This window comes from Lutra lutra, chromosome 8, assembly GCF_902655055.1.
Source record: "Lutra lutra chromosome 8, mLutLut1.2, whole genome shotgun sequence".
NCBI lineage: Eukaryota > Metazoa > Chordata > Mammalia > Carnivora > Mustelidae > Lutra > Lutra lutra.
The window spans coordinates 82,706,964-82,728,258 of NC_062285.1; the positions used below are offsets into that span (position 1 = coordinate 82,706,964).

At 38.8% G+C, this 21,295-nt stretch overlaps 1 protein-coding gene across 12 annotated transcripts in view; it reads right to left on the reverse strand.

The window, feature by feature from the left end:
* Positions 1-21,295, reverse strand: part of PLEKHA5 (pleckstrin homology domain containing A5) — a 227,994-nt gene that overhangs the window by 118,617 nt on the left and 88,082 nt on the right. The window contains exon 4 of one of the 12 annotated variants that reach the window (XM_047740363.1): positions 265-289. The exons of the other annotated variants lie outside the window; for them this stretch is intronic. Within the exon in view, the coding sequence (XP_047596319.1) occupies positions 280-289 (10 nt within the window). The 3' untranslated portion in view covers positions 265-279. Of the gene's footprint in view, positions 1-264; positions 290-21,295 lie in introns of those variants that run through there. 12 annotated transcript variants of the gene reach the window in all.

Genomic DNA, 21,295 nt, shown 5'->3' on the forward strand with positions numbered 1-21,295 from the left:
CCTATAAAATTCTTGAGTTTGACATGTAAGAATTATAAAGTGTATTAGAAGGTTTTTCACATTTTAACAAAATACTTCTCCTCTTTGGTATGAGTTAGGATGCTGTCAGTAATAGAATGCCCAATTAAAAAATGGGTCAAACAATGAAGAATTTAGTATTTCACGTGACAAGAGGAGACAGGGCAGTCTCCGGTCAAAGTCAGAGGCTCAGTAATGCCTCTATGATTCTCTTATTTCTTTTCTCTCACTGCTCCACAGCTGCTACTGCAACTCCAAGTATCATGTTCTTCTAGTAAAAAAGAAAACAAATCATCTTAGCTGCCTCTTTTTTATTTTTTTTAAAGAAAATGAAAATTTTCACAGAAGTTCTTCAGCTTAAACCAACTGCTGGCAAAGAGAAGAGGATTAACTCCCTAAGAATGATTATTATTTGGGACGCCTGGGTGGCTCAGTCAGTTAAGCGCCTGCCTTTGGCTCGGTAGTGATCCCAGGGTCCAGGAATCTGGTCCCGCATTACTTAGGGCTCCCTGCTCAGCAGGGAGTCTGCTTCCCCGTGCTCTTGTTCTCTCTCTTTATTGCTCACTCGCTCTCTCAAATAAACAAATAATCTTTTAAAAAAGAATGATTATTATTTATAACCTAAGGCATGGGAGCCCAACCATTCCAAAGCACATGGAAGAAAAACCATTAGAACAAAATGTGGACTCTATAACAGGAAGGAAGTTGGAGGTAAGTGTGGAGGTCAACGGCAGTTTCTGAGGCTACAGCAGTGGTCCACCACATTCTGTGACAAACTAAGACACCACAGTTGAAACAATCTACACGTAATTTAGCAGAGAGAAGCCAGTTCAGTGCATTCATTAGGTGACTGGAAATCATTCACAATGAGCAGCAGAAGGAAGATTAAGCTGCTACAACTTTAAATACTGCATAGCAGAAAAAGAAACAAAAGATGTACCCAACTGGAAACTGGAAGGACCAGAACCCGCTTCTTTATGCAATAAAATTACTGTCAGTCAAATAAAAAACATCTTGAAAATTACTACTCAAGAATGTTCTTCAACTCTCAACAATTTGTGTATCTATTATTCTCTGATTTCTAAATCAGCTAAATATTTCAAAGGTGTTACATATTAGATATAAAAGACAAAACAAGAAAGAGAATAGATATTTTAATTTCAATAACAGCAAGTTCAGTTTTTAAACACTGTTCTTAAAACTTCTGTTCAGGGGTACCTGGGTGGCTCAGGTACCTTTGGCTCAGGTCATGATCTCAGGGTCCTGGGATTGAGCCCCGAGCCCCGCATTGGGCTCTCTGCTCAGCAGGGAGCCTGCTTCCCCCATCTCTCTGCCTGCCTCTGCCTACTTGTGATCTCTCTCTGTCAAATAAAGAAATAAAATCTTAAAAAAAAAAACCCACTTCTTTTCAGATGTCTGAGGATCAATGGCATAACAAATAATGGAAATTCAAACACCAACTTCAGAAATGGACTACTTTCACAGCTTCCTTTAAAAATCTTCATGAAACAATATATACTAGTGTTACCCAAAAGTAAAAAATCCTGATTGTTCAGAATTTAATCTGGAAGCCCCAGAGTCAGTCCAGTATCCCAGCATAAATATTTAGTGTTGGCAGTAATGTAAAATAGCACAGTCGCTACGGAAAAGAGTTTAGAGACTCCTTAAAAATTAAACACAGAATTACCACATGACCTAGCAATTAAACTCTTAGGTATATATGCAAAGAACTAAAAACAGGTATTCAAACGTGCACTGGTAGACAAATATTCCTAGTGGCACTACTCACAAAAACCAAAGGTGGAAACAACCCAAAAGTCCATCAATGGATGACAAAGTAAACAAAACAGAGCACATACGTAAAATTAATTCAGCCATTAAAAAAAAAAAAAAAGCACTGATAGACAACTACCCACTTGGATGTACTTCAAAACCATTACGCTAAGTGGAAGAAGGCAGACACAAAAGGTCACATACTATGATTCCTTTTATAGGAAATTCCCTTTATAAGAATACTTGGAACAGGTAAATCCACAGACAGAAAAGCAGATTAGTGGTTGCCAGGGGCCAAGGGGAAGGCGGAAATGGGGGAACGAGAGCTTCATGGGCACAGGGTTTACTTCTGGGGTGAAGGAACTATTTTGGAACTAGAGAAAACTAGGTAAAAATGGTTGCCCACTACTGTGAACATACACTAAATGCCACTGAAATGTACACCTTAAAATGGCTAGTTTTATGCTATATGAGCTTTATAGCATTCAAAAAATAACTGATGTAGGTGTAATATGAAATATATACAGATGAGAAGGAAGATGTGCATTGGAATTGAATCAATCCTGGTCAATACCACTTCTACTTGTTGTAATCCAGTATAGTATTCTATAATTCTTCTCACTGGGTATAGTCTGGGAACTTCATCGTTCCACCCAGCATTCTAAGATTTAGAATGTGAGTCTCCATACCAAAGCTCAGATGAGTTTCCACACTACAAATGGAATTGCCCATACAGCTTGTTCAGGATAAGGGTAAGTCAAAGAGCATTCTGATCTAAATCATAAATGAAAGAGACTCTAACTGTTTATTATCACGGAGATCTTGGGGAAGTTCCTTGCTAGTTTATAGTTGAGGACCCTCTGACATCACCTTCTAAGGCTGTTTTTGCTTCTCAGGAGAAGGATGGGGTAAACAGACTGTTCACTACTGCTGTTGCTTTAAAGGATCAGAGTCCTTCCCAGGAGGCCGACCATACAGCCTAATGTCACAAGGGAAAAGAAGAAGCAACACTTGCTATTTTTAAAACTCCACAAATTCGGTTATTAAAACTCCACTTTTATCTAGAAATTTTATTTGTTTGCCAATATTTTGGATGTGAAAACCAAGCTCTGCACTGGTCCAGAATTTCTGCCCTGAGGAAAATAATGAAAGGAGTCACACATTCCCATGGGAACTGGCTGGGACTCTGGGGCAGGCACGTGGCACCCCTCTACCATCTCTCCACAAAGATGGAGCAAACACACGTAGTTCTGAGACCCTGAAATGTTTAGACATTGCAATTCTCACCCACTGGAGCTGGCAGTACACTGAAGGACCAGGTACTAGCTTGACATTTCCTATCATGTGGAATAAAGAGCCTGCAAAATCTCTTCTCAGTGTTCCTTATCTTAAAATTGCCGTCCCACTGAGGCTGAAAGAGAGAAAACCCCAGTTTTGACAGATCCTAATATATTTACAAAATATAAAGCATACATATTTCACAAGTTAATGACATACATTTTACTCTCAGAATGTATATATATTTTAAAAGCCATATACTTCTTTTTAAAACAAGATTTTGTTCATTTATTTGAGAGAGAATGAGTGACGGGGAAGGTGAGAGAGAGAATGAGAAGCTGAGCAGAGAGCCTGATGTGGGGCTCAATCCCAGGACCTGGAGAGCATGACCCAGGCTGAAGGCTGACACTTAACCGACAGCCAAACACCCTACAGCCGTTTACATTTCAAGGATTATTCTATTAACTCTAGTTCATTAGACTACGGACTGATAATTATGAAAATGCTTTAAGTGAAAACAGTCACTGAGGTAAACGGTCTACAATTCCATAAGTCAGTCATATTTACTTAGGAGTATTTTATAAAACTCTAAACCAGAAGAGCATTTAAGTTTAAACTTTTCCAACAAATTCTTTTAAAAAAAATTTCCTGTGGACACTATTTCATTATAAAGGTAGGTATAGGTAGGTATTTTCCTTGGGATGGTATCTTACCAAAAAATGAGCCCAAATGTAGACAACAAGCTTATCTACCAAATAATAAGAGCTCTACTACCACCCACTGACAGTATGGGCATGTGAGAAAAGGAGTTAAGAGCAGAATCTGGTCCAGAGAAGCCGTTAAACCAGAGTTCTGTCCACTTCTGCCGATCAGAATATCACAAGTGCTATTTTTTTAAAAAAGATTTTATTTACTTACTTGACAGAGAGGGAGAGAGAACAAGCAGGGAGGAGAGGGAAGCAGACTCTCTGCTGAGCAAGGAGCCCGATGCGGGACTTGATCCCAGGACCCTGAGATCACAACCTGAGCTGAAGGCAGACCCTTAACCAAATGAGCGACCAGGCACCGCTCACATGTATTAATAGCATTTAGTTTGTATCTAAAAAGCAACTTAAGAAGCTTTATCCTAAGCAGTATCTGCAAAATTTCAGATTTTATCCACTAGCTTTATTTTCTGACATTCAACATATATTAAAAGGCAAAAATTTTATTCACATATTACCTTGTTACATTGTAATTAACTTTAAAATTCTTTAATATAAAGGACAAAGGAAGACAGTTGGTTAATATTTTGAAGACCCTATCAGGTATCCACATTCAAGGCATCTAAGACCATAACAAATACTTCAAGTATCACTACCTAAACCTACATCAGATGCCTTATTGGCGTAATGGAAGTTGGAACTATCTTTTTCACGGTGAACTATTCACTCATGGCAAAATGAGTGATATTCAGAGTATGTGGATGGCCAGAAGGTCCCTGCATAAACAGAAAACAAGAATTTGACTAACCCAGCAGCCAAACACTTTTGGAGTAGGGTCCCATTATAAAATTTCATTTGGTTCTTTGTTCCTCTTAGTGAAGGGTTCTGCTGGCTGAATTGTTAAGTTAGCTGAGCCTTCTGTAAGAATGTCGTTTTTGGAGTAAATCTTTCATGTTAAGGAATTTTTGGGGAATGCTTAAAAAGGGCACAGAGTAGGGACTTTACTATTCTTACAGGAATAGGGCACAGAGTAGGGACTTTACTATTCTTACAGGAATAGATTAAGTGACTGTTTCTGTATCTACCTGCTAATTGTGTGGCAGAATTCAGGCCAGGACTTGTTTTCATGCACTAACAAACTGGGAGCAAGGCTGCAGGGAAGGAGACATACGGGTCACATCTACCTGCAGCTGTTAGGGGCTATAGGTACTTACCAAGAATTAACAAGGGTGAATGCCTAAATTGGTTTACCTCACCTCCAAACATGCTAAAAATTTATTTTCTATGCTACCAATGACATGGGTATGAGGCTTTGAGAAATGAAAATTAAATCTTATGTGAAAAAATGAGCAATTATGAAATCTAACAAAACAACTATGGCTGTAGATTGAGAGTTCCAGCTTTCCTAGATGAACTGCCAGTGTTCAAAGTATTAGCATACCATCTCACAATAAGAACGACTATATAAGCATGCTAAGAGTACTCCTATTCATGAAGCACTTAAAAAAATCACTTTCTGAAATTGAGCCATTCTGAAATTGGGAAACTGTTCATACCTCACGGCCTTTTGTGATCACCGTCTGCTAGGCAATAGTTGTGACAGTCCCCTTACCCACCTGCTCCAATGTCAGAAGCCTATGCTTTTGTGTGTATCAACATCTTGGAATAAAATGCTGTAGACCAGCAAACCTTCAGCCCAGGGTCCAGTGGTTATGGGGGAGAGGCGCTGAGCAACATTTTGGATGCAGGCATCAAAATGAGGCTTGGACTATCTAACTGCAAAGCTATCTGGATAGCATCACAGATTTGAAACACTAATTGAAAGAAAAAACTTCACTCCTTTCTATTGCTTTCCCAAACAAATATTTATCTAGTGACATCTTTTGATATGAGGTGATCCACTGAAGAAAAATTTAGGTCAAAGCAAGCAGGCACTACCTCCCTGATGCATGAGGTTTGATAAAGGCAACAGCACTGGAAGGGGAAGCAGAGGCTCCACCACTTCCCACTGTAGTACCCTTCACCCAACTCTGTATTAGATAGGATCTGTCTGGCTCTCACAGGCACTGGGCTTGTCATTCCCAGAATTAAAGAGTAACTAAAAGAAAACGTGATGTGCTTATATTTAAAAAATATTTACATATAGTTCTTGGTCTGAGTCAAACATATATTTCTCTGGAATGGATTTTCCACCTCCCTTATATGTTACTAATTTACATCTTTTTGTTACAAGCTATTTCAACTCCTTCAGGGGAAGAGGCTGGTTATGAGTAAATGGAAGTTTCTAGGACCCAACCCAGTTCTTCACTCATTCACTATTGTAATCAAGAATTACTGAGGGTGCATGGCAAGCCAAAGGGGGTGGTATGTGTAAGGTGTGTCATGTGCACTATGTAATTACAGTTGAGAACAAAATCATTAACTCAGGCACCACTTTTATTTTCTAGCCTTTTATTTTCTTAAAGAGTTTATTTATTTTTGAGAGAGAGAGAGAGAGAGAGAGGGAGAGGGAGAGCGCGTGCGCAAGAGTGAGCACAAATCAGGGGCAGAGGCAGAGGGAGAAGCAGACTCCCCCGAGCAGGGAGCCCAATGTGGGGCTCAATCCCAGGATCCTGGGATCATCACTTGAGCCAAAGGCAGACACTTAACTGAATGAGCCACCCAGGTGCCCTGCACAGCTTTCATTTTCTTTCTTTCTTTCTTTCTTTTTTAAGATTTTATTTATTTATTTGACAGACAGAGATCACAAGTAGGCAGAGAGGCAGGCAGAGAGAGAGGAAGGGAAGCAGGTTCCTGTTGAGCAGAGAGCCCGACAGGGCTTGATCCCAGGCGCCCCGTGGCTTTCATTTTCAAAAGACAATTCTATCAAGATTTTTATAAAGTATAAAAAATATTTGGTGTATATAAGAGATAAACTGTAGGCACTAATTAGGAAATGAACATAAACATGCCTCAACCCAGTTCATCTGTAACTCTGAGGATAAAAAAAATGTAGTTTTGTTTAAGCATGTTTGTACATTATAATCTCAAAGCTGGACAGATTAAAAAAATATATATATATATATTTTACTAACTAAAGTCCACAGTTTATTCAGATTCTTTCAGTTTTTATCCAATGTCCTTTTTCTGTTTTAGGATCCCAACCAGGGTGCCACACTACATTTAGTCATCTTGTCCTCAGGCTCCTCTTGCCTCTCTGACAGTTCCTGAGCTTCCCTGTTTTTGATGACTTTACTAGAATAAAGTATTTATGCATAGTCTTTTGTCTTTAGTCCTCGAGATTCCACTTATTCCCAAAGTTACTTAGGTCAGCATCTTTTTGCCTCATCTCCTCCGAATAAGGTTGTGTCATCCATACAGATTCTTTTGTCACAGCCTGCATTCTATCCCGTGGTCCCTTGATCTCATAAACGATTTCTTAAATTTGCATAGAGTCTGGCGTCATTCATTGTGCTGTAAAGTTCAGTGGGTTTTGACAAGCGCACAGTGTCACACAACCACAATTACAGTATCACACAGACTAGCTTCATCGCCTTGAACATCCCCCATGCTTCACATATTTGACCCTTCTTCTCTTCCCCCAAGCCTCTGATCTCTCTATTGTCTCTCTAGAGACAATCACTTTTTCCAGAGTGTCTATGGGAATCTTACACGAGGTAGACTTTTGAGATTGCCTTCTTTCAGTTAGCAATAGGCACTTAAGATTCCCCTATGTCTTTCCACGGCTTGATCATTTCTTTTTACTGGTGAGTAATATTCCTAGTATATGGATGCACTACAGTTTGTTTAACACTCACCTAGTAAAGGATATCATCTTAGCTGCTTCTAGTTTTGGCAATTATGAACAAAGCTGTTATAAACATTCATGTGCAGGTTTTTGTGTGGACATAAGTATTCAATGTATTTGGGTAAATACCAAGGAGCATGACTACAGGATCATATGGTAAGATTATGTTTAGCTTTATAATAGATGGCCAAACTCTCTTCCAATTTTTCATTTCCACAGGCAATGAATGAAAGTTCCTGTTGCTCCACAACACTGCCAGCAAATGGTATTGTCCGTTATTTGGATTTTAGCTATTCTAATAAGTATGTGGTAGTATCTCACTGTTAATTTAATTTGCAATTCTCCAATGACAAATGTGTTGAGCATCTTTTCATATGCTTATCGGCCATTTGTATATTTTCTTTGGCAAGGTGTCTGTTCAGATCTTTTGCTCATACTTTAATTGGGTTGTTTTCTTGTTGAGTAAAGACATTTTAAATAAAGGAATTATGTTTTTGTTCAGATATACATAATTTACTAGAGAACAGGTTGAAATCAATCTCATCATTTCATCTAGGTCAGCAAAAGTGGAACCAATAGCAAACTACTTGAGTCTCCGATTTTCCTTTTTAAAAGCAGCACATAAAACTGAATCACTCTCCATGTCACAATCTCGTATGGAGAAATGATTAAAGAAATTATGGCACATTCACGACACAGTTAAGAGTGAAACTAAAAAGCTTCTAGCATACTCATTATAAATTCTGACCACACTTGGGCTTTATAAAAGATTCAGAGTTGTGCTGTTTAAAATACGAGCCATGGAGACGACACGATGTGTCCACTATCTGGGCTTCGGCAAACCTCGATGTTGCATTTTCACACTCTAGTCAAGCATAATGATGCAGACTGCAAGCCAGTTACCTGGTAACTTTCCTCAAGTGGCATTGGGCATTTTATCTGAGATATGGCTAAGAACAGTTTAAAAGAAATTAACTTCTTATTTTCTGTAGAAATTGTAACTGCATTCAATGAGTCAGTGTGATGGAAACATTCAACCAAAGGTTAAAACCACTACCACCACCACCAACTGGAAGTTTCTTTGACTTTCTTTGTGTGAATTTGGTTTTTAAGGAAAACCCCCCACAGCCTTTGGCAAGTGTATGGGTTAACTGTTATTATACAGTGTGTCTGACACAAGCACCAAGTGCTTCTACTGTTCCCATGTTCTTAATGACTCCCCCTTCAGTATTCACCAAAACCAAGTACATACTTATCAAACACCTGTCCTGAAAAATCCATAGGGAAAAAGTTCAATTAAAGTCTAAGACCAAATACAATCTAACTGTATTTTTAAAATAAAGGGACATGTAAAAAGTTACACTAGTAATGAGTACCTACTTTTTATTTTATTTTTATTTTTTTTTTAAGATTTTTTTATTTATTTATTTGACAGAGAGAAATCACAAGCAGGCAGAGAGGCAGGCAGAGAGAGAGGAGGAAGCAGGCTCCCTGCTGAGCAGAAAGCCCGATGTGGGGCTCGAACCCAGGACCTGGGATCATGACCTGAGCGGAAGGCAGCGGCTTAACCCACTGAGCCACCCAGGCGCCCAGTACCTACTTTTTAAATGAGTACCTACTTTTTAAATAATAGGTAACTATAAGCATTCATTATAGAGTAAATTGGCCTTCCCATCTAAATTATGATCGCCAATTCACAGCAGGAAATAAAAAAAGAGAGAAACAAAAGTAATCGGGAGCAGCACATATTCAAATGATTCACACACCTTTTATAGTTGTTTCCAAAAATAAAACAAAGCACATAGCACACGCCCCCACCCCCAATCAACAGCAAACAGAAAGGAAAAATAAATGCAGTCCTAATGGATCAAAAACAGAAGTATAATTGACAGATTTGTTATCAAGAGGAGTGACCAGATTAAGTCTGAAAATACAATTATATTATATATATATATATTTTTTTTTTTAAAGATTTTATTTATTTATTTGGCAGACAGAGATCACAAGTAGGCAGAGAGGCAGGCAGAGTGAGAGGAGGAAGTAGGCTCCCTGATGAGCAGAGAGCCCGATGTGGGGCTCGATCACAGGACCCTGGGATCATGACCTGAGCCGAAGGCAGAGGCTTTAACCCACTGAGCCACCCAGGCGCCCTGAAAATGCAATTATATTTTAAAGTGTTTTATATTATATTTCATTAAACACATAGTAGTTTCTATTAAAATGAGTACTTATCAGTGCCTTTTTTTTTTTTTTTAAATATAGAGACATACAGAAGAAAACAGAACAAAAGAGGCCAATGACCCCAATGCCCAGGATAACCTGCTGACAAACAGAAATAAGGAGATTGGATAGTGCAGAAGCTCATTTAGGTAGAATGTGAAAAGTGAAATGCATTTAAAACCCTATCTACCCAAACCAAGCAACCTCTATTATCAACTGTTTCAGATATACAAATTATTGAAATCCCTTCTTCCCTTTCATAGATCAAAATCAGCCATACAACTTTACGCATATTTTTTTCAGAGAAAATAATTTTACACTGAAACGTTTCTATTCTATGGCATTTTTAGATACAGCTGCCAAGATTATGAATTTTTAAATATAAAAGAATAGGTTCTCTCTTGGTCTTGTTGGGTCCAGTGAAATTAAGGTCCCCATCCAGCTGACCTATAGCAAATTCCTGATCCCCAAAAATGTCTGTTACTGCTTTAAGCACTATATCTTGCTCTGATTTGTTAAACAGCATAGATTGTTAATGTAATCCACTTAATTTTCTTACTTGTTTGAAAATATTATTTAAGGTTTTTTACAAATATCATTTAAGTTTTTCTCCAATGTAGAAAGCACTTTTCCTTCAGTTCTTTCATCCTTCTCCCGCAGCAAAATTTTTCCAGAAAGTCCAACCCCAGTCATGCGACTACTGAAAATGCTTTCTCAAAGGTCAATCGATATTCTCATAATTGCTACATCAATGGTCTGTTTCTTTCTCATCCGTTTGATGTGTGTGCAGTTTTTGAGACAATTAAAAATCTTTATATCCTTGGTTTTCACAACACTGAATTCTCCTCAGCTCTGACCCAGGCTCTGTGCACTAATTTTCTGACTTTCTTCATGTGCTGTATTTTTATTCGGGAATACCCCTTAAACACAGGCATTTCTTTAAGATTCTGACTTCAGTCCCTACCTTTCCTCAAAATAGGTATGACAGCAACAACAGCAACAAGCAGCACAGTTAAAATTTACAGAACACTAACGTGCCAGGCCCTAGGCCAACCCCTTTACATATCTTATACACCATCCCACATGTTTCACCTTTCTATTATAACCCGTGGTGCCTAAGTATATTCTACAGTTTGGGTAATCTACATTAGTCAAGCTTTCTTTCCCTTTCCAGGATTAAACTGCATTTCAAACGCCTTATTCTCTCATCTACCATCATCTCCCCAGTGTTTAGAACAGTGCTTGGTATTACAGTAGGTGTTTACGGAGCACGTGGTAGGATATGTGTTGCATAAATGACTGGGAAACTCACATATATCCCATCTCTTTTTGAGACAGGGTGGGCTGCAATAAAAAACAAGACTACTGGCTTAGGGCCAGTAGTCTATTTGATGTCTATCATAAAGTGCCAACATTTCCAAAGTTGTGCAAGACTTCTATTTTTTTATATATATATATTTTTTATTTTTTATAGATTTTTTAAATTTATTTATTTGACAGAGAGAGAGATCACAAGCAGGCAGAGAGGCAGGTAGAGAGAGAGGAGGAAGCAGGCTCCCCGCCGAGCAGAGAGCCCGACGCGAGGCTCGATCCCAGGACCCTGAGATCATGACCTGAGCCGAAGGCAGCGGCTTAACCCACTGAGCCACCCAGGCGCCCCCTGATGTGCAAGACTTCTATATAGAAAACTACAAAATACTAAGTTAAGTTCTAAAATTTCTTAAGAAATGGAAAAAAAAAAGTAACACATGAAATGAAAACTCAATATTGGGAGGATGTCAATTATCTCCAAATCAATCTATAGATTTATTTCAACCCCAATCAAAATTCCAGCAAGACTTCTTCTGGAAAGTCAAAAAGATTCAAAAGCTCATAGGGAGATGTACAGGACCAAGGCAGAGTAATAATCTTCAAAATGATGACTGACAACACCACCCTGGTGAGGCTGCGGAACAATGGGAACTTTCTCACGGGCTTTTGGAGGCCTAAATTGGTAGAAACACTGTGAAACGATGTTTAACAGTATTTTCTAAAGTTGAACATACACCTATCTTGTGATTCAGCAATTTTTTCCCTGAAAGTAAAATAAAATAAAATAAAAAATTGTTTCTTGAAAATAAATTCAAAGAAAGGTATAAATTTGAGCACTGAAAGACATGCAAGGATGTTAACAGAAACAATGGCTTTATAACACTGCCTGTAATAGTTTTAAACTGGAAATAACCCGAATGTCCCTTCTACAGGAGAATGGGTAAAATGAATAGGAGCATATTTACAACAGTAGAACACTACGCAGCAGTGAAAATGAAGAAACTCCGGCTACATGCAACACGGCTCAATCTCAAAGACACTAATGAGTAAAACAAGCCAGATGGCAGACTGTGCTGTATCACATCTCCTGATACCTTGTATTTGTTCAACACCAGAAGCAACTATACCTTTGGTGTTAGAAATTAAAACAGCGGTACTTTTAAGGCAAAGGAGTGGGGGATAGTGATCGTGTGGAGACATCTAGTGGTCTTTTGGGATACAAGCAGTATTCTGTTTCTTGAGTAGGGGTGCACAATTATTTCACATTGTGATGTTTATCAAGTTATACTTAAGTTATGTGCACTTTAATGGTTATTACACTTCAAAGCTACTGAAGCAACTGAAGGAAGCAATATTCAGGAACGACCAGGTAAACCTGTGGTTCTTGATCAGTTTTTAAACCAGCAATCAACACTGAAGATGCAGGATTCTCTGAGGGAAACCACACCTATGTTTAATGCTCACAATCTTTATATATCTATATATATATGTATTGACCATAGTAAGTTTAAAAATCATAATTATAACATAGCGTTGAATCATATGGCATTGCCATTTTTGTAGGTCAAAAGCAGGCATAGAATGTCAACTGCTATTAACTTACCAATATTGTTGTAAGATGGTTTCACTGGTAGGACTATAAAACACAGTCAAAATACGCCCCTCCCCCCAGTAGGTACATGTAATAATAGTATTGAGAAAAGAAGTCTTGGAGGACAATTTCTGGACTGGAGAGAAAGGGAAGAGGGATTAGAAACACTGATAAGACTCCGAGTTATGATGAATATATTTTTAATTTTTTTTAAAGATTGTATTTATTTATATGACAGAGAGCGAAATCACAAGTAGGCAGAGAGGCAGGCAGAGAGAGAGAGAGAGGGAAGGCGGCTCCCTGCTGAGCAGAGAGTCCGATTCGGGGCTTGATCCCCGGACCCTGAGATCATGACCTGAGCCGAAGGAAAGGCTTAACCCACTGAGCCACCAGGCACCCCACTGATGATTAATATTTTAATAGGCAGTAGAGAATTGGCAGAAGATCTAGAAAAAAGCATCCCAACTGCAAGCAAATATGCTATGTCCCACTTTCACCTTCTCCCTGTTCTAGTAGGGAACCTGGGGCCACAGCCACCCAGTCAGTGAATCCCTTAGGGATCTAGGCTCTGCCCTTTCAGTGTGGGCCCTCTAAGAATCCCCTCTATTAAGATATGTCCAATGTTACTCCCTTAGCCTTTTCCCAAGGCAGCTGCAATGAGAAGCTATAGGAAGTTTGCCTGTGTTGAGCTGCAAAAGTTTTGTACAGCAAATTGTCTATTACACCACTAAGGGTTCCTAAATAAAAACTCACAGGAGAAATCCTTCTCAAGGGAAAACCATCTTCTGGATGAACTGGTATGCATCCTCCTTCTGGTAGCAAGCTAACATATATTCCTCTTATACTGAGAAACAGAGGTAAAACCAAAGTCCAATTGGAGCAATCCTATGGACTCGTGTTGAACAAATTTGCATTTTATTATTTTCTGTTTTACTGTCCCACCTTTTGTTGGACATTTCTTAGAAAAAAAACAATATAAATAAATCTAGTTCATACCAAACTCAGTATTATACAACTTTTTCTAATATAGGTTATTCGTAAGTGGGGGCTGACTAATTATTAAACTAACATTTTACCTTTGAAGATACAAATTTAGTAAAAAAGAAAAAAAAACAACTAAAAAACCAAAACTCAGCACCTCATTGAGTTACAGTGCACTCAGCTCCTGAGCACCCATGATTAGAACACATTTATCTAAACTTGCTAAATAATAAGATTTCTTTTTAAGTGTTAAATGAATTTTTTAAAAAGGATTTTATTTATTTATTTGATAGAGATTACAGGTAGTCAGAGAGGCAGGCATAGAGAGAGGAGGAAGCAGGTTCCCCACTGAGCAGAGAGCCCTATGCGGGACTCGATCCCAGGACCCTGACCTGAGCCGAAGGCAGAGGCTTTAATCCACTGAGCCACCCAAGTGCCCCTATAAGTGTTAAACGAATTTTTTTTTTTAAGATTTTTTATTTATTTGTCAGAGAGAGAGGGAGAGAGAGCAAGCACAGGCAGACAGAATGGCAGGCAGAGGGAGAAGCAGGCTCCCCGCCAAGCAAGGAGCCCGATGTGGGACTAGATCCCAGGACGCTGGGATCATGACCTGAGCCGAAGGCAGCTGCTTAACCAACTGAGCCACCCAGGTGTCCCGTGTTAAACGAATTTTTAAAGGTTTCAGGAGCTGGGATTGGGTCCTTTTTTATTATGACATTTTTCAGAAAGATATGAGTATATGTTTCAAATACAAAAATGCTTTAAATATTTTTAAAATGTAACTTGAAGTGGGGTGTGCTTGTGGATATGGTTATGTGAACTACTTATCTGTAACCCCCTTCCCCTGGCAAAAATCTCAGCCATTAACATGTCAGAGTGCATATTAGCCTGGCCATCTCTGCATGCTAGTGAGCACTAAACACTCAATAAACATTTATTCAATGTCTGGATTCTGTTATAGCTCCTGTATTATTTATAGCTCATAACACATTTTTATATTTCACATTAAAACTTTTTTTTTTTTTTTTTTTTTTTTTGGCTAACCTAAACAAGCTTAAACTGACAGGGGTTCCAAGTACTGCAAGAGAAGGAATAGTTTTCAGTAAGCAGATAAGTTCTGGAGGGAGAAAAAAAAAGAAAGAAATATGCTTGCTTTCCAATGAAAGCCAGCATCTTCGCACGCAGACTTATGGGATGAACAACTCCTGGTTTCCAGCTTTAGAGGAGTTCTTAATACCACTTGGCAGCAACCTTTTAACTTTCATTCTCCCTTCAGCAGATACTCTCACATTCCTGTCACTCTCCTTCAGCCACCTGTCTAATCCCTCTCAGGCCCCCAAGTAAGCTTCCCTTTGGTTGCCTTACAGCTCAAATCTAATCTGCAGTTATGCCCATTCTGGACCTTATTCCAACAACTGGTTCTCTTTCCTGCATCTTCAATCTCTTCTCTACTGGCTCCTATTTACCAGCTGAAAAATGTGCTTTAGTCATTCCCATTCTCTGATGTATCTTCTCAGTGAACATCTCATTTCTTTCCAGGACAAAAGACTAGTTCACACTGGTGGTCAGCACTCCCTCCTGCCCTGTGCACTCCTCCACGGCTTGCAATCATACTTATATCCCTCCTCCTCCCTCTGTGAATGTGGCTGATGTCTTCCTACTGGACAAAGGATGTTTCTTAGTCCCCAGCTCATGGGATGAATGTGTAGCACTTGACACAGTCGACATCCCTCCTGTCTTTCCTAATCTCACTCCTGGTTCTCTCATGCTAACAACCATTTCTTCTAGGTCTCCTCTGCCCATAACCTGGATAGTTGGCTTCCTTTAAGATTCTATCTTCAATCCTTCTTCATTTACACTTTCCATCCTTAAGTAATTTAATCCACTCTTTATTTAATGCCTCCTGTTACTATTCAGTAATGATATTGGTGTTTTAATTAAACTTGTACATTCTAATCTACATCTGTTCCCTTTAAGTTTTCTCTGTAGGACCCTATATCTAATTTCTGCTCTCTGAACAAAGGAATATCTTATCCACATTTCAAACTCAAAATGTCCAAACCTCTTTATTCCCAACTAAATCGTATTTCTCTCCTAAATTTTTCATCTCAAATATAATCCAAATGCTGGAGTGTGGTCCTTCCACTCTCATTTGCTAACCCCCTATCCCAGCTTATCCAACCCTAAGATTCTGCCTCCTTAACTGCTGTAGCATCTATCTTCTCTCCCTGTGTGCTGCCATAGTTTAAATTCTTTGTCCCATTTTCAACCATACCACTTCAAACATTAAGGATTCCATGGTCAATCTCCTCTGCCTCAAATTTATCCTCCACACTGTTGCACGTTTATCTCCCCAATATATACATTTACCTTTTTCTGCTCCCCTACTTAAGCCCTTAAAAATGGCCCACGAATGCCTCCGGGATTGTCTGTGCTCTTTGGCATGTCTCCTAACATGACTCTGATCGACCTTCCTTGTCTGCCTGAGCTTCCTGCCCCCAAGCATCTCACCACCAATACTCTAACAGCACTGAGGTAGGTAACTGTTCTTGAAGAGATCTAGGAGACTTTGGTCTCATTTTCTTCAGAGTGTCCCCTCGCCCCCACTTTCCTGCTTAGTAAATTCTTAATCATCCTTCTTCGAAATCCACCAAGACGTCACCTGCTCTGGGAAGCTACCCACACTCTCACATCATCGGACAGGAATAATCACTTCCTTCTCTGTGCCACCTCAGACTTTGCACACGTCTCCTACTGTCCTTAGCACTTGCCCCCGAGGGATCAGTCATCAGTCTCTTGAGACTCAGGTCACCTGGGCTGGAAATGTGTAAAATGTTTTTGTGTTTATTTGACAGAAATTATCTCTTTCTAGGCCCCAGCCCCCTCTGCTGGGTGGGTTAGGAGCTGTCTGAGGCTCACAAGAATCTAGCACTGGAACTGGACTATCAAAAACACAGAGTTCTTCAGGTTGGAGATAAAAGAAATTTGGAATTATGCAAATCTGGGTTTAAATCCTGGCTCTCCTACTTACAGATTCTATGAACTTGCAACAAAAAGCTATTCCCAACATGTTTTCTTATTTCTGAAATGGGGATAATACCTTTCACATAGATGGTTGTGAGCACTGTATCAGAAAATGGGCACTCAATAACTACGTAACATGACATATGTAATGTTTGGTGAATTTATGAATACATTGGTCATGTAGCATTTCAAACTTCCTAAGTATTTAAGATTAAAACAAGATATGTGAGCACAGATTTGTTTTTTAAAACCTACTTATCAATATATTTACTTAAAGGTAATATTATAACAGATACTTATTACATTTTTAGTAAAACCAAACTTGAATTTTCTCTTTTGACTTTAGTTGATGGCTGTTCCATGCTTAAAATCTTTAATAATTCTTATAATAGGAAGAAACATGAAATCACTAATTTAATCCATTTCCTCAAACTCAACATGACCGAGTCTCAATTATTTCTTCTACTTCACTACTGAGTAACTCGGGTGCTTCAAAATAAAATTAAAAAGAAAGTGACTGAAAGACACACTAAGTTAACAGACATTAGAAAAAAATAATAAACCTGATACGAAAATGTCATTTGCAGTCAAGATGGCTATTACTCAGTAGCATCAGGTTGAAGTTGAGAATATAAAAATCAAGAGCCACCAAACCATCAGTATTAAAAGAAAAGGGTCACAAATAATTTTTTCATCCCTTTTACTTGTTCATGTTTTGTAACATTTGCTACAATAACATGTTTCACTTTTTATGACAAAAATATTTTAGGGGCGCCTGGGTGGCTCAGTGGGTTAAAGCCTCTGCCTTCAGCTCAGGTCATGATCCCAGCGTCCTGGGATCGAGCCCCGCATCCAGCTCTCTGCTCAGCAGGGAGCCTGCTTCCCTCTCTCTCTCTCTCTGCCTGCCTCTCTGCCTACTTGTGATCTCTGTCAAATAAATAAATAAAATCTTAAAAAAAAAATTTAGAAAACCTTTTTGAAAATGCTCAAACTGTCATGTGAAAGTGGAAAATTCTAACACCGTGTATTCTATACGTTCTCAATTACAGAAGAAAATGTATACGCACAGGATATACATAAGGGGAGAAGAAAAATGAGAAGGCAATATGCAAAAAATGCCTGGTTGTCTGGTGGAATTACCAGCAGTTTTTACGGCCTTATGTATTGTTTTCTGTATTTTCTAATTTCTTTATAATAACCTAGTATACTTTAAAAAAATAACTTGTGATTCACATAACATAAAATTCAACCATTTAAAGTATCTAAGTCAATTATTTTTGGTATATTCAGAAGATTGTGTGTACCATTTCCCATGAAAGTACCATCCCCACAATCAATTTTTTAAAAAGATTTTATTTGTTTATTTGAGAGAAAGAAAGAGAGAGAGAGAGGGACAGGGAGAAGCAGACTCCACACTGAGGGGAGAACCCGACGTGGGACTCGATCCCTAGACCCTGAGATCATGACCTGAGCGGAAGGCAGATGCTTAACCGACTGAGCCACCTGGGTGCCCCTCATCATCAATTTTAAAATGTTTTCATCACCGAAAAAGAAAACCTGTACCCATTATCAGTCACTCCTCATTATTTCCTTTGCCCAGTCCCTAACAACCACCAGTCTATTTTCTAGTCACTGTAGATTTGCCTGTTCTGGATATTTCATGTAAGTGAAACCGTATAATATAATGGTCCTTTGTGAATGGTTTCTTTGACTTAGCACAAGGTTTTCAAGGTTCATTCATATTGTAGCATGGATCAGCACTTAATTTCTCTGTCACTGATATTCCTTTGTATGGACAGATACTGCACTGTATGGATAGAATGTATTTTATTTGTCCATTTTTTACTTGGTTGTCATTTGAGTTGTTTCCACTTTCCAGCTATAATGAAAAATATGCTGCTATGAATGTTCACAAACTTGTTTTGCATGTACCTATGTTTGCAAATTTGTTGTGTAAATACCCAGGAGTGGAACTGCCTGGTCATTTGGTAACTCTATGTTACTCTAAGGAACTATCAAACTGTTTTCCAAAGCAGCTGCATTGTTTTACATTCCCACCAGCAATAGAGGAGAGCTGTAATTTTTCGTATCATTGCCAACACGTACTACTGCCCATCTTTTTGATTATAGCCACCCCGGTGGGTTTGAAGGGATAGTTCATTATGGATTTGATTTGTATTTTTCTGATGGCTAACGATGTTTATCATCTTTCAAGTACTTAAATGTTCTTTGGCAAAGTGTTTATTTCGATTTTTTGCCCATTTTTAAATTGGGTTGTCTTTTCATTGTTGAGGTGTAGGAGTGTTCAAAAAATATATTCTAATCACAAGTCTCTTATCAGATATATGATTTGCAAAATGTTTTGTACTGCATCTATAAAGACAAAAAAGAACTCCAACTCTTCTAAGAATTCAATTAACAAACACTGTGGTCAGGGGGGTATAACATGGTAATGACAATTATAAAACAACTTAAAATGTGAGCAGCACTTTATAATTTTCTACTTAATCCTCACATGGACTCCTAATACTAGGCCTGGTTCACATGTCAAGAATCGAAGGTCTGTAGAGGTAAGTTGATTTATTCAAACTCTCTCCTGACTTTATTATTTTTCTATTACAATTTTTCTACACTTCATCTTTCTTACTTGTTTTATTTAAATTAATGTTCCCCCTCTGTGTTGTTTTCAAATTTGTAAGCCAACTGTTTTAAACACTTTTTATAAGGCAGGTATGTTCACACAGAAATTTCTCGAAGACCCATGGCTAAGTAGGATTAATGCTACCCAGCACTCTGGGTATCTGGTACAGATCTTTCTCTGCTGGAAGATTACTCACACACTCTCTGATAGTGTGACAGGTTTGACAGAAGGAGCTGTGTAGCCTGACACACTCATGAGGAGTGACATGACAAACATGGAAGGTGTGTGATCCCAATGAATCTGCTCTGTGACGTTCTATTAGTTTCCTATGACAACTGTAATAAACGACCACAACCTTGGTTCTTAAAACAACAGAAATTTATTCTCTCACAGTTCTGGAGGCCAGAAATTCAGCCTATAATCCGTCTCACTGAATCAAAATCAAGGTGTTGGAGGCCACAATCCCTAAAGAAGCTCTGGTGGAGAGTCAGTTCCTTGCCTCTTCCAGCATCTGGTGGCTGCTGGCATTCCCTGGCTTGTGGTCCCATCATTCCACCTCTGCCTCTAGAGTCACAGTGCTTTTTCTTCTTGTGGTTGAAATCTCCCCCTGCCACTCCTAACCCCCCATAAGGACACTGGTGACTGTACCTAGCCCTGCCCCCAAGATCCAGGTCCTCATCTCAAGGTCCTTAGCTTAACCTTTGCGGTCTTTGCTACATAAGGTAACCTTCCAGGTTCCAGGGATTCAGACATTGTCAGTACACACTGGAGGGGTACGTATGTGTTGGGGGGATGTCCTTACAAGACTCAAGAACAAAGTGCCAAGATGCAACTCTCCATTATCTTCTTTTCTTTATATTCGAAGTCTACTTGACTCACGTACAAAAACTGCTTTCACAGCTATGTCCTCTCCTAGCCCTGACAGTATCCCCAAATATTGCTAAAAGTTACCATTTTATTTATTTATTTTTTATTTATTTGTCAGAGAGAGAGGGAGAGAGAGCAAGCACAGGCAGACAGAATGGCAGGCAGAGGCAGAGGGAGAAGCAGGCTCCCCGCCAAGCAAGGAGCCCGATGTGGGACTCGATCCCAGGATGCTGGGATCATGACCTGAGCCGAAGGCAGCTGCTTAACCAACTGAGCCACCCAGGCGTCCCATAAAAGTTACCATTTTAGTTACCTGATCAGTATCATGTGGCTTCAATTACTAAGAACACTTTCATAAAGAAGAAAACACTATCTAGATGCAAATCTGTTAAAACAAAATGTTGGAGGAGGAAAAAAGTGAAACTGAACAAACTGTTTCTTCTTAAAATTATTTACAAACATATGCTATAAACTTAACATTAAACAAGAATTAGATATTTAATATTACATCACTCCTCAGCTACCTTAAAGTAACTGAAATGTACAATACAGTAATAAATGGTTCACATGCAGTACCAGTTATGAAATGTGCTGGCAATTCTCCTCTTATGCTAGACAGTATATGGGCATTCTTAATTCATATCCTTTTTATGTCTGTAATATTTTTACAATGCTATTTTAAAATTTTTAAGTATTAAAAAAGAAAAAGGGTACAATGTCGTCCTCCTCCATGAGCCCTAGGAAGCATTCCCCGGACTAAACTTCATGTTTATCTCTAAAATTACAGCAGTAAATTCTACCAAATGCCATTGTTAAAATCTACAAACAGGTCAACTCTTTGGTTATGAAGAAATCCTTGCTTCCTTATTAACTCTTTAGGGAAGTAGAGAATAGGTAGTGAAAACGAGAAAGTCTCTAACCAGGAAGCAGATATGCTGATTAAGTTGCCGGTCTCCACATGCTCTGCCCTGTAATTTCCTACTTGTTTATACAGAGAGATTTTTCTGCTATTTACTAAGATTAAGTTATCCATGTCCCAGATGGATTTTGCTGGCTAGATGTTAACTGCTGCAATTCTCCTTTTCTTGCCACAAGCAACT